This window comes from Echinops telfairi, unplaced genomic scaffold (genome assembly GCF_000313985.2).
Source record: "Echinops telfairi isolate 266 unplaced genomic scaffold, ASM31398v2 ScPeMD7_1713;HRSCAF=2227, whole genome shotgun sequence".
NCBI classification, from domain to species: domain Eukaryota; kingdom Metazoa; phylum Chordata; class Mammalia; order Afrosoricida; family Tenrecidae; genus Echinops; species Echinops telfairi.
The window spans coordinates 7,782,862-7,796,546 of NW_022105611.1; the positions used below are offsets into that span (position 1 = coordinate 7,782,862).

Here is a 13,685-nt window from a genome sequence, read left to right on the forward strand (position 1 = left end):
AAAAAGAAGAATGTATTTCCCGTGAAGCTTTTACCCACAAACACTAGCTAGCTCGTAGTTCTGCTTGAAGGTGTGGAAACCAGCATTTCCCCTAGCAGTTTTTCTCCTTTTTTACTTTTCTTGCCCCCTACCCGCTGTATGCAGACTGAAAGACAATGCACTGTAATGCCTTATTGCAAAGTGTCCCTACAGATGGCCCACCCCACTCACTCCCTTGACAGCACTGAGATCTAAAGAAGTTGCTGCCCATGAAACAAAGGGGAGAATTGAGATAGTTGTGTCCTAGCGATGTTGTTTGTGTATTCGGATTCAATTCATTTGTTCATTTACTTGGTCATCCTTGCATTCACATTCAGAAATGTGTGGTCCAGGAGGCGAGATTGGTGACAAACAAATCCTTATAGCTGTCTCTGGAGGAGAAATCAAGTTCCTGTTGCAATCGTGTGTGTAACAATTCCAAAATCACAGTGGCTTCCAACAACAAATTTTTATCTCTTGCTTTCATTTCTGCTAGTCAGTTGGGGTGCTTTTATTTAAGACTGGTCAGGTCCAGGTTGCTCCCTATGTTTCTCTTTCTAGGGCCCCAACTCAAGAGGCAGTGGCCACCTATGGCAAATTCTTCTCCTGGCACATGGCAGGAATAGGAGAAGCTAAGCAAAATCTACAGGAACATGTGTAACCTATCTTGCATCCTGTTCATGAACATTCTTCTGGCTAAAATGAGGCATACAGCCAAGCCAACCTCTGGAGGGCAGGAATGAATACTCTGGCTTACTCCGGTGCTTATTCTAGTTGAATAGTTCTGTTCCCAAAAAGGAGCAAAGAATTAAGAATAATAATCAAATGTAGCACAACATGTAACTCTGTTTTAGGAGCTCTTGGTAAGGAGCTCTGGTGGCTCTCTTGGGCAAGCGTTTGGATTGCTAACGGCAAGATCAGTAGTTCAAATCCACCAGCCACTCTGAGGGAGAAAGGTGAGGCTATCTGCTCCTGTAAAGATCTACAGCCTTGGAAAACCTGGATAGGCTGCCTATGAGTAGGAATCAACTTGATGGCAGTGGGCTAGGGAGCCCTGGTGGCATGGTTTTTAAGTATTCAGCTGCTAACCAAAGGTCAGTGCTTCGGAGCCACCACCCACTCCATGGGAGGAAGATTTGACAGCTCGCTTCTGTGAAGAGTACAGCTCTGATGATCCTGTGAGGCAGTTTTACTCTGTCCTTGAGGGTGGCTATGAGTCAGCATTGACGCAATCGCAGTTAGTGTTTGGTTTAAAGTGGATGAGGAAAGCTTTCTGCAGGTGGTGACTTTGACCTGTCTCAAAAAAAAAAAAAGAATAGTTTTTAAGATGAGAAAGCAGTCAATGACATAGTCAAGGGCATGTAAAATTTAAGAAGAGGATGATGCAATGTCTTAGCAATATTTGAATACTCACTGAGGGTGATCCACACAAAGCTACCAGGAGGTTATAACAAGGTCTTCAGAGTTTAAACTTCATATGGGAGATCAGAAAGAGACAGAATCAGGAAACAGCACCAAAGGGAAAAGGAAGTGCAGACTTACCGGGACAGAACAGAAGCGTGAAGTCAGAAAGGCAGCTAGAATGAGACAGATTTGGAAGCTGAAGGTACGTATTTTTAGTAACTATTTCTGGTACAAGATATAAGAGATAAACTGTTTCATATTCATTATTATATTGCATCCTTACAATTTTACTTCAAGTAAGTGAAAATGAGAAAACCAAGTCCCAGTGCGGTAGGTACCATGCCCAATGGTTTCTAGTTAGCAAGCAGTAAAGGACGTACTTTCCATTCTTCTACTTTGCTAAAAGGCAAGGGAACAATTCATGCAACATTCATATGTACATAGTCCATATTTCTGAGTGGAGCTGCTTTAAAACTGGACTAAGCACATGCTGTTTCATACTCTACTGTGTGTGCAGCAATGCCTTCGTGGCTAAAGGAGTCCCGCCCCTGGAGTGGAAAAATCTCCACAGTCCCAACTGGCAGTTTTTAGGATGCTCTTCTTTATTGCACATTGGTTTAAGTGCCTCAAAGAAAATAGGATTTCACCCATGGCCTCACTATTTTGGGTAATAGGGTGTTTTACAGTTATTTCTCTTAGTCTCCCCAGTTTATATATGCCCCTAGGTAGGCTCCATTAAGTGTTCTTTCTCCACAGAAATGAAGAGTCCTCTTGGTAAGTTCCTCTAGGCCAGCCAAGGTTAGCAGTGGTACTTGGTGAGGAAGAACAATTCTCACTCTCGTGAAAACTACTTCTACCTAAGACAGTACTGCTCTCATTAGAGAGCAGACATACTCCAGTGTAACATTACTGCTTGGCAAGAACTGAACGTGTCTGAGAAGTGTTATTTCTGGGTTCCTAGCCCATAGTCACTGGACAACTGGAATCACAGCCCTCTGATCTTACTGACCGTTAGCATGGCGTTTGAGCCTGGCCCTCCAAGGAGCTTGCAGAGAAGAGAACCAGTTCTCTTTTGCAACCATCCCTCCAGGGGACTGTTAAACATTGACAGGCATTTTTGTACGCTGTCCATCTGGGCCGTCTGGAGTGGAGTTGAAGCATGTTTCATGACCCATTTTGCCGTTTGCTCAGGAAGCTGGCAGAACTGGTTTCCCTGATCTCAGAGACCATCTCACATGGACACTCCCCCCCCCAACCCAACCCCCCCCCCCAGTACAATGAGCAATGCTTATAGGCTCGGCCCCCGACTGTCTTATATTTGATCTCTCCTGATTTCCCATGCAGGTGATGCTCAAGGACTGCCATCTCTCATCCAGTTGACAACAAGGGCTGAAGGAGAATGCACTGTGTCCACGGCTGGTCCAGAATGTGCGTGTGTGTAGGAATGCCAGTGGCAAGAAATGCAGCATTCTTCTAAGAGCCTGTTCTCCACGTCCTCCCTGGGACCCCTACTTGGATCACTACTTCCTTATAGGAAAAGCTTAGGATTTCACTTTCAGTCACCCAAAGCTTTTGCTGAGCCAAAACAAGACTCTGGCTGCAAAACTGAACAAGACATAGATATTTTTCCCTTTGGGGTTTGCACCTTTTCACCATCTTGTTGGTCCTATTGCTGAGTTTTGAGAATTTTAAGGCAGATTGGCTACTTTGATTTTTGTGCACACTGATCACAATGATTGACTTAAGCTTCCTGACGGAGGAGGAACAAGAGGCCATCATGAAGGTTCTGCAGCGGGATGCTGCCCTGAAGAGGGCTGAAGAGGAGAGAGTCAGGTAAGGAGGCAGACAGGCCCTTGGGCCTGAGGGAAAGAGGAAGCCATCTGCAAAGAGATAGATTTTTTTTTTTTTTTGCTAAACCATAAGTGGCACTTCTGACTCGGAGCCTAAATTTATGATTTCCAATTTTAGGTTTACTTCCTGGATAGCATTTTTCCTCTGGGTGTCTCTTAATTTATCCCGTAGCTCTCCTGCCAAAAATTAGTTCTTTTTGTATAGATGCATATATTTTATTGTGAATTAGGTGGGGTGTTACATTTCAGATGATCAGTTTTGTAGTCAACACGTTAAACGACTTACCACCCCCCACCACCACTAATTGCTTCCCCTATGCACCCCCTTTGCCTTCTCTTCTTCTTGTGAGTTGCTATCTTCCCCTTCACCCAAGTGAATACCTGTCAACCCTTCCCAGGGGTCGACAAACTTTTGAGATGGAAGAGCCAATCCTGTCCCTCACAACAATTTAAAAATTATTCTGGAGCCCTAAATATAATTTTACAAACAAATGAATTCACCATTATCTTAAAGTGAAGCTGTTTTCATTTTCAGTTTTACTCAGAGCTCCATGTATGCATTGAAAGAGCACATGGGGCTCAGGAAGCATACTGTGCCGACCTGTGTTCGAGCCTGTTCCTTTGTCTTCTCTGTCTTGTCCTCCCCCCTGGTAACTTCTAAAGCCCTTCCCTTTGGCATGACCACCTTTGCTTGTTTTGTTTTTTTTTATTCCTTGATAGCAGTGGCCTTGTATAGTCTGTGTCCTTTAGTAAATGACTAATTTTGCTCAGCAAAATCAGAAATGAGTTCTTTTTTTTAATTATTTGAGTTCTTTATTTTTTAAAAATGTTTTTAATCACTTTATTGGGGGCCGAAATGAGTTCTTGATTAACAATTGAACTCACTGCATTTGCTTTATTATTAAAAATTAAATATACACAACCACGTGCACATATCTCTATCTATCTACATATGTTCATGCATACACTTTCTTTTACTGATTCATGAACTAAATTAGAAATACTTGGCATTTCTAAAAAAATGTAAAGAACATAAATTGAGAAGTAGCTCACATTGGAAGCTGCATATTTTCAGAAATGTTGGAATAGGTTTCAAAGCAAAATTTAAAACCTCGGAGTCAAGTGGATTTCCTCACTGGATGTGAGTTCCACACGAGGGTGGACGGTTGACACAATGTGCCCAGTGCTTGGCATCGACAGTCCCGGCCTCCAGTCATCTTCGGAGTGGAGTCAGCAGCAGACCAGCATGCTGAGGTCCAGTGCACGAGTCTGTGCCCTGCCGTTTACCCTCCATGCAGTCTTGGGCTTTGAAAGCAGTGGAAGACTTCCTGAACCAGGGTTAGTAGTAATATTTTTATGATCCCTATTCTGGGAGTTACAAAAAAAATTAAACAATGTTCTTAACTTCTTGGGACGTAAGGATTGTGTGGGATAGATTTATTTGCATAATAGCCGATAGTAACTACTAGTAACTCATAGACAGTGCCTAACAAGTTGAAAGGTGTTTTTATGCCCTGATTGCTGCTGAGCTCACATAGTCTCCTGTGGGTGTTGGAGGTGTGAAGGCATTGATTTTTGACAGGTTAGGTGACTTGCCCATTTCTTCGAGGACTCATTCACTAACTTCACATCCTCTCTCTGAAAAGCAAAAGCAGTAGGGCCATCCTGGCACCTGGCTGAGGAGAAGTGCGTGGCTGTCTTGGTTCAGGGTAGGACACAGAGAAGTGCTGGTCGCAAATTGTGACGATAGTTTTGGGAGTAATGAGAACAGGATCTCTCACCCACTGTATTCTGCTCCACAAGTTATCTGCAGTCCAATGTGGCTCTGCTCGCCATTCTCAGCAAGCTGTATGCCTTGAGCAGTTTCCCCAGGAAGGATGAGGGATGGAGACTAGTCCAGCCATTGGAGACTCTCCGTAGTATGGATCCTTTACTCATTCACAGTTTGTGAAGCCCATTCATGAATAATGTCTCTTAGGGTCTGCACAGGAACCCCAGGAATCAGGAAGGCAGGGAGCATTATACCAATTTTAGAAATAAAGGAGTGATTCTCCCCGAGAAAATATTAATTGACTGTCAGTGTAGGAATTCTTTTATCCTCTGAGAAGAGGAGATGGAGAATCTTGGAAGGAAGGAAGCAGTGGAGCTCAGATGGCACCCAAGCCCTTCGTCTTCTCTCAGGACATCCTGCCACCGAGTTGATGCCGACTCATAGCGACCCTATCAGACCGAGCGGAACTGCCACTTGAGCTTCCGAGACTGTAGCTCCATGGGAGCAGCAAGCCCTGCCTTGTCTTTCTCCTGAGGAGCAACCGGTGCTGCAGAACTGTTGACAGTACAGTTAGCCGGCTAAAGTGTCACTACGATGCCACCAGGACTCCTTCCTCTGGGACATGGGGACAGTGAGTCTTTTATTGTGAACGTGGACACATGCAGTTCAGAGAACTTCCAGAGCCTTTGATGTGACAGTTGCAAAAGGGTTTGGATGGTCTGCAGTGGTCTCTCTTCTGTCTAACCAGGGTACAATTGAGGAGATTCCTACTCTCCCACCCCTGTCTTTTCTTGCCCCCTGGGGGTTCCAGTTTGCTAAGCCTTCCATGTAAGTATGTGATTCTGTGTAAGTAGAGGGCAAGAGTTTCTCAGGCACTTGGAGAGTTGGATGAAATGATACTCAGAATGCAAAGTCTGGCCTGGAATCTGGCCCTGGAAAGGCTGTGAATGTGTTGCCTCTGGCACTAGCCAGTCCACAGCCACAGCAAACATGCTGTGAGTCCTTCTGTAGTGGTGGCTTTGCTGACTCCCCTTCCATGTCTGAGGGCATTTGAAGGTTCTCTACTATTGCCCTTGTTTTTCCGTTCTTGTAAACTGATAGGAAGAAGATTTGATATGGTGAAAGGTTGGTGAGTCAAGCCCTGTCCGCTGACAATGACCTTTCCCTAGAGGACTTTGCCGTCCCCAAGCATCTCATGTCAGTTTGGCCATGAGCAAATTCAGGACAAAAGAGACTTGTGGGGATGGTTCTGAGGTTGTGGTATTCCTAAGGTGGTAGATCTCTGATCTCTGAAAATGCTACTCTATGGCTTTATGCATGTTATCCTTTTTGCCATCTTGACAATTGTGTTTTTTATTCTTTGAGCTGAGTTATGGACTGATGGTTCTGGAAAGGAGTTTCAAGTGGGGATGTGTGGATGTGTGGATGTGTGTGTCTATGTCACAGTAATTTTAATAGACTTTTATCTGTGATATGGAAAGCCCAGAGAGGGGGCGTAACTTGTTCAGTCACATAGCCAGTCACTGCCTAAAGCCGGGATAAGAAATACTCTGTGTACAGTGCTTTCATCACTGCACCATGCTATGCCTTGCCATTTTGCTTTCAGGAAGGAACAGTGAGGCTTTGAATGAACTGCTTTGCATGAATCTGAATTCCATCCCTCTCCCCCCGCCCCCCCATCCCCACTAACCTACTGAAACATTTGGCAAGTTACTGGACTTTTTGGGCCTTACCTTAACTCTAGGAAAAACAATAACCATAAAAATACACTCAAAGGAGTAAAATTAGGATTAAGTAAAATAGGTTTTAATCTTCCTAGTACAAAATAGGTGCCATCTCACCTGTGCTTCTATCTCTAGGTTTTCAGTGGTTGTAATCAGATACTCTGATTAGTAATCTGATTCCTAAGGAGGAAATTATTCCTGATTCTCCGAGATCTAATGCAGGGAATTTAGGTAGAGGGAACTGCTCTGAACAATGATGTGAAGGGAACTCTGGGATGACTGAATATGGTCTTGGTCCTCTTTATCCACTCAATGGATTACAATCCCACTTGTGTTTCCCTAAAATTATTTTACATTGCCTACCCCAGGCTCCGTGTCGGTGGTATGAGACTCTGAAAACAAATTGGAAACTAGTTGAAGCAAAATATCACTAGAAAGGTAAATGGGCCACTCAAACTTAGGCCTACTTTCAAAGGAACATTTGTGTCAACTTCTGCAGTGTCAATTTGGAGTGTCAACTTCACACACCCTGTAAGACATCCCTGAGGAATTGTAGCACAGCTTCTCACTTAGCCAGACATTGCCTCAGAATCTTCAGTACGGATCCACAGGAGACTTGGCATCCAGTGCTGAAATCGGTCTAAGAGTGTTCTGAATTGTTCACATCAAGTCTCCTCCAAGACCCTATTTTCTGCCTCCATCCTAATTTCATGGATGAGAACTAGAGGACAGGGGCAGAGTCCAATTCCCAATTTGCACACCCCCTTAGTGTTAGAACATGAACTTGAAACCAGGGAAATATCCGCTGTAGTATCTGTCTCTTGGACTGAGTTGAGAGGACAGTTCTAAGTCACTGTTGCTCCCACAACTGCCTTTCCTGCTGTCTTTCTACCTGAAGCTGGAAGTGTTGTGCCATTATGACATGTGTCTCTGCCCATCTTTTTCCTCCTGGAAGAAACATTTCATAGACCAGCTATGAAGCAGCCAATGAATTCTGTCTCTCCCACATGCTCTCTCTTTTAAAAGTAACACATACAGACACATATATAATTTTCATCTTTTATGGTTTGGAAATGACACACTCTCGTGGTGGTGTTTCCTGTGCTTTGCGTCACGCTGCCAGCAGGAAATCGCTGCACACGTGCATCTGCACACCACCCTCACCACACCTCCCCACCCCCCACACACAACCACATTTCACTGATGGAAGTTCGTTCAGCAGATATCATCTCAACTGCGACCACATCTTATGATTCTCAGCTGCTTCCTTAAGACACAGTGTCTTTTAAATGAAGTCACTTGTCATTGAAGAACTGTTTTCCAGGATCTCTGGTGTTTTCTGTCAAAAGGGAACAAACCAACATTTGTTAAATGACTACATCGTACACAGGGCTTCACATATATTTTTCCACTTAATCTTCATTATGGAATTGAACCCAGTGTAATTGAGCCCTCGAAAGAGGAGGAAAGAAGCCTGGAAAGGTTAAATGCCTTACAAGATTAAAGCCCTGCTGATCAGGCTCCAAAGCCTGGGTGCTTACTGTGCACACACTGTGCAGCCACTCAGCTGATTGTTGACATCTCACTTTCTCCACCATCAGAGATGTTTGTAAGCTGATTTTGTTTTTACGTGGGTTGTTTTCAGATTCTGCATCAAAGGTTGAATCCCTCGGTAGAGAGTGAAGTGTGGTAGCTCCCAGGAAACCCAAACCATGTTTGTTGTTTCAGGACAGAATGGAGGAGTGGAAAGAACGTGGCCAGGAGTCAGGCTGACTTCCAGTCCCACCTTAGTGTGACCCTTCACAAGTGTCTTCATTTCTCTGTGCCTCCACTGTTTTATCCATAAAGTGAGGGAGGAGAGAAGGGTCCCATCAACCTCCCTGATGATTATTGCTAACCAGCATTAGCTAGATAATAACAACCAGTTCCTACCTTGTTCACATCCAGGCTCATTCAAGACACTTTGGAGATGTTAGATGTGAGATCGTTCGTTGCCTAATTACTTTGCAGATCGGGGAGCTGGGTGTGCATTTGTAAGCACAAGTAGAAAAAGGTGGTAGGTTCCAGGCAGAGTGTTGAAGCCAGGATGGAGGCTGACACTGCTTTTGTGTCTTTCCTTTGTAACTGCTCAGACTCTCTCTGTACCCCAGGTGTTGATATCGGCAGTCATAGGTGTAGCTTTAATTGTTTATGTACAATACTTAGCATATGAGACTAAGTGGGGGAAAAGTATTGGAACTGCAGTTCCAGTTCATATACTCACAAGTTTATTCCAAACAAAACCTGTTTAAACCTGCCTCTGAAATCAGTGGAGAGCTGTAGCCAAGTTCTGTTAGTAGTACACTTCCCGTAGTCTCACTAGGATGCCTTCAGGACAATGGGGTGAAGCCTGGCTTCTGAGGGCATCTGCTGGGCTAGTTAAATTCAAGGCAGAGATGTCAGCTCAAAAGGTTTTTAAGACATTTTGGAGGGACTCAATGGGGGTACCTTGATCGATTTTATTGAAGGACACAGGATAATCATGGAAGCTTATTAGGAAGAAGTTTAAGAGAATCAAAAACTGTGTTGGTAAGAATAAGGGCAGGACAGTTGTGCCAAGTTCTTCCAGTATGATAATGTGTCAGCTCATTCTTCAAGGGTAGCAAGGGCAGTCCTTTAAAGAACTTGTAGGAAACCTCATCCCATTTACTTTACCCTACAGCCCTGCCTCTAGCCCTCAGACTTCTTTTATTGTTGTTTTCCCCAACCTCAACACTTAAAAGGAACACAATTTGAGTTTCTTGATGCCAAAATTGCTGTTTTGACATGCTGTACTGTAAGTCACAGAGTGTAAATCATTCTTTGGGGAAGGATTAAAGAGATAGAAACAGCAGCTTTAGAAGTGTATCGAAGCTAGGTCAAGCAATGATAGCTTCACAATGTCTTGTTTAATAAAGATTTCTATGATTTTTTTAGCAATATATTCTTTTACTTACCCTTTATGTCTAGTACAAGATAGAGAATTGATGAATTAATGAATGCACAAATAACTGAATAGTTTTTAGGTTTGGCCATTAACGTCTAGAAGAGAAAAGAGGGCCAACTTTGGCAATTACTTAAAATCTTTGTGCAACATTATAAAATTATAAGGATTAAAGGAGAGGATGTATGTTAATTACCAAACATGTTGATTAATACAAAGCAATGCTTTGTAAGTAATAGCTGAAGAAATCAGGAAACTGTCCAGCATCCTTCTGCCCAGAGGGCCTGCAGGATAGTGTTGTCTCTGCATTGAATGCTCTCCTTCTGCCTTCAGTTCTGCCCACCGGCACAGGGTGTTGACTGAGAACTTTCTCCATACCTAGCTCCATGTTGCACATAATGTGCATGTGTGGAGTGAGTAACAAGGGATGAAAAGTATAAGTCTCAAGAAATTTACTTTTCCCACTTCAACTAGGTAGCACTATGTTGGGTAGGGTAAGCTTTTGGGGAATTTGATAGTAGTTTCAACTATGGAATACAAAATTGAAGTTCTGAAGTATGAAGTATGAAGTTCCCACCTAACTTGGTAAAAAAGTTTGTTAGAGAAAAGAAAAAAAATTGTTAAAAATCAAATGCTAACTTAGTCGGTGTGACTAGAGTTCAGGAAAAAACGAGACCAACATGGGCTAATAAACAGAAGATTTTAACTACACCAACCAGATAGTGAGATTTTTTTTTTAAACTAAACTTGGATTTTTTGTCACCATATGGACTTCTTTGTAAACTGTACCAAATGACTGACATTACACTGTCAAAAACGAAAACAACAGTCATCAAATCAATTCCAGCTCATAGCAACCCTACAGGACTGGGTGGAACTGCTCCGTGGGGTCCTTGCGACAGTAACTCTATGGGAGCAGACAGCCTCAGCATTCTTCCGAGTGGCTGGTCGGTCCAAACACCAAGCTGAGGTTAGCAGCCCAATGCTAACCCACTATATATACGACCAGACTTCCTTAATGACTAAGAGAAAAAGTGGAAACCCATCGAAGCAATAAACTTAGCAGTGATAATCATCTTAGGGAGAACAGATAGGATACTTATTAAATTGCAAAGGTTTTCTGCTCCTTTTGCCACTTTAAAATCAATGCTCCAGCAATCTTAGTTTTTTACTATCATGGCTACTAGTCTGCCCAGTGGCCATGTGTTTAAAGAGTCTGACTCACAGCATTAGCTCATTGTGCATTGATAATGGAGGACGTGCAGACAGTCATTTAGGTGAGGGCAGATTGAGAGTTGCATAAGAATCCCTACAAATGACCTCATGGCGAGAAGTTGGAACTGTTATAAGGGTTTGCATTTTTTCCTAACAAGACGGTGACAGATGCCTTATTTCATGATGCTTTTTCCTATTGGTGTGAGAGAGAAACATGTCCTGTCTCATCAGGAGGAAAGACTTCCATCATGGTGGGTTATTATTCACTCCACTCCCACAGGAGAGGGGCTTTTTTATCTCTTGGGTGACTCATATCGGGGTGGTTGCTGAGCGTTTATTTATTCATTAATGTATTCACTCAACAAACACTTGTGGGATATCTGCTTTGTGCCAGTCTCTGTGCAAGGTGTTAGAGTTACAAAGGTGATTAAGTCATAGCCCTCACCTGGGGGGAGTTTATGGAGTCCACGGATTAGTGGATAAAATAGATGGATACATAGAGAGTTGTAAGAGCTCTAGGAGAAGTGTTATATCATGGAGGAGAACAAGCTGAACTCTGTCCTTCGGGATTATGGAAGGCTTCACTGATGAAAGGAATGCTGGGAGCATAGTGAGTTAAACATTGGACTGTCAACTGCAGGGGCAGCAGTTTAAACCCACTAGTTGCCGCATGTGAAAAAGATGAGGCTGTCTGTTGCTATAAAGATTTATAGCTGCAGGAGCCCACTAAAGGCTTGCTATCAGTCAGAACAGACTCGACAGCAATGGATTTGTTGGTTGTTGGTTTTTGTTGTTGTTTTTCACCAAAGAAGTGATGCATGGCCTGGATTTTGAAGAATGAGGAGCAATGTGCTAGACAGAGAAGAGAGGGAAAAGTATCTCAACAGATTCAGATTTATTGCCTTCTTACCAATATGCAGGCAATGTTAGATTCAGGTAAACACCTCATTTAAACATCAGAGAGTCCTGCAAAGGAGGTCTTAATGTCCTCATCCTTTTAAATAAGGAGATTGAGGATTAGAGAGGTCAATCACCTGCCAAAAGTCACACATCTAGGAAAAGTTAGATCTGGAATTTGAACCTAGTTGACGAAGATCCCAAAGCTCCAGTCTTGCTACCCCACCTTTGTGCTTCTCGCATCTGTGGAGACAGGAGAGCGCAGTTGGAACAGTAAGAAGACTAGTGTGCTGGCAGGTGGCAGGGAGGAACTAAGTGCTGGAAAAGGAAGTTGAAAAGGTTGCTGGATGTCAGGTGGTCAGGGGTCTCAAAGGCTAGTCCTTCCATTCTTCAGACACTGAATAAATAGGGTGCATACCATTTCCCAGCCACTGGAGATGCAACCTCCACCTGTCTGTAGTTTGTCTCCTGCAGAGCTTGCATGGTACCATGCCACCAACTGCCAGTGTTTCAAATACCAGCAGGGTTCACCCATGACAGGCAAGTTCTCAGTGGAGCTTCCAAAACTAAGACTGCCTAGGAAGAAAGGACTGGGGAGATACTTCGGAAAATTAGCCAGTGTGAACCCTGTAGATCACAATAGAAGACTGTCCAATGAAGTGCTGGAATATGAGCCCCTGGGCTGGAATTCACTCAGAATGCTCAATGGCAATAAGCAACTTGAGCACAGCAGTGCCAGGGAAGATGGCACAGGACTGAGCAGGGTTTCATTCTACTGTATTCTGTTGGGGCCAACTCGATGGCAATGAATTGCAACAGCAGGATTGCAAAGTGGATTGATTACAGATCCAGGAGATTATAGTCGAGCCAGATAGAAGTGGAGAAAGTCTCTCCTCTGGAATTGGGGAGAAAGCAAAATGTTCCCTTTTTTTTTTTTTTTTACACTACTCAAAGCCGTAAGCAAGTTAAAACCATTGTTGTTGTTGTTGCTGTTGTTAGGTTCTGACTCACAGCAACCCTACGTGCAATAGACCAAAACACCACCCAGTCCCGCACTATCCTCACCAGTGTTCGGGTTTGAGCCCATTGCTGCAGCCACTGTATGGATCTAGCTTGTGGAGGGTCTTACTACTTTTTAGTGCCTTCTACTTTATCAAGCATGTTGTCCTTTTCTAGGGACTAGTCTCACCTGATAACATGTCCAAAGTAGCTGAGACAAAGTCTCACAAGCCTTGCTTCTAAGGAGCATTCTGGCTGTACTTCTTCTAAGACAACTTTGTCTTTTTGGCAGTCCCCTATACCTTCAATAGTCTTCACCAACACTACAATTCAAATGCACCAATTCTTTTTCAGGTTTCCTTAGTCAATATCCAACTTTCACATGCATACAAGGCCACTGAAAATGCCATGGCTTGGGTCAGGTGCACCTTAGATCTCAAAGTAACATCCTTGCTTTTCAATGCTTTAAAGAGGTCTTGTGCTGAAGATTTACATAATGCAATGCATCATTTGATCTCTTTACTGCTTGCTCCATGGGCATTGGTGTGGATTGAAGAAGACAAAACCCTTGGCATTTCAATCTTTTATCCATTTGTGATGATGTTACCCACTGGTACATTAGAAATGTTTAATAAAATATGACAGTTCTGGTGATTCAGAGGCATGAAATGATAATGCTGTCCTGGTCAGTATTTGGTGATGAGTTGTATTAAGAGCCATGTGGCCCAGTGATTAGACATATGTGGGAGAGGGAAGAAAGTTCAAGCAGAGAGTTGGATTCTGGGTGAAAAGGCGTGTTACAGCACAATTATGAAACAGATGACATCATTACTAAGCTCAGGGAA

The 13,685-nt window shown here is 43.3% G+C and overlaps 1 protein-coding gene across 10 annotated transcripts in view; it reads left to right on the forward strand.

Moving 5' to 3' along the window:
* SYTL2 (synaptotagmin like 2) overlaps window positions 1-13,685 on the forward strand; it is a 106,587-nt gene that overhangs the window by 31,932 nt on the left and 60,970 nt on the right. For 9 of the 10 annotated variants that reach the window (XM_045293242.1, XM_004708870.3, XM_004708874.4 and 6 more), the window contains exon 2: window positions 2,767-3,255. In XM_045293242.1, the coding sequence (XP_045149177.1) occupies window positions 3,155-3,255 (101 nt within the window). In that variant the 5' untranslated portion in view covers window positions 2,767-3,154. Of the gene's footprint in view, window positions 1-2,766; window positions 3,256-4,591; window positions 4,611-13,685 lie in introns of those variants that run through there. The other variant, XM_045293246.1, reaches the window with a different exon arrangement.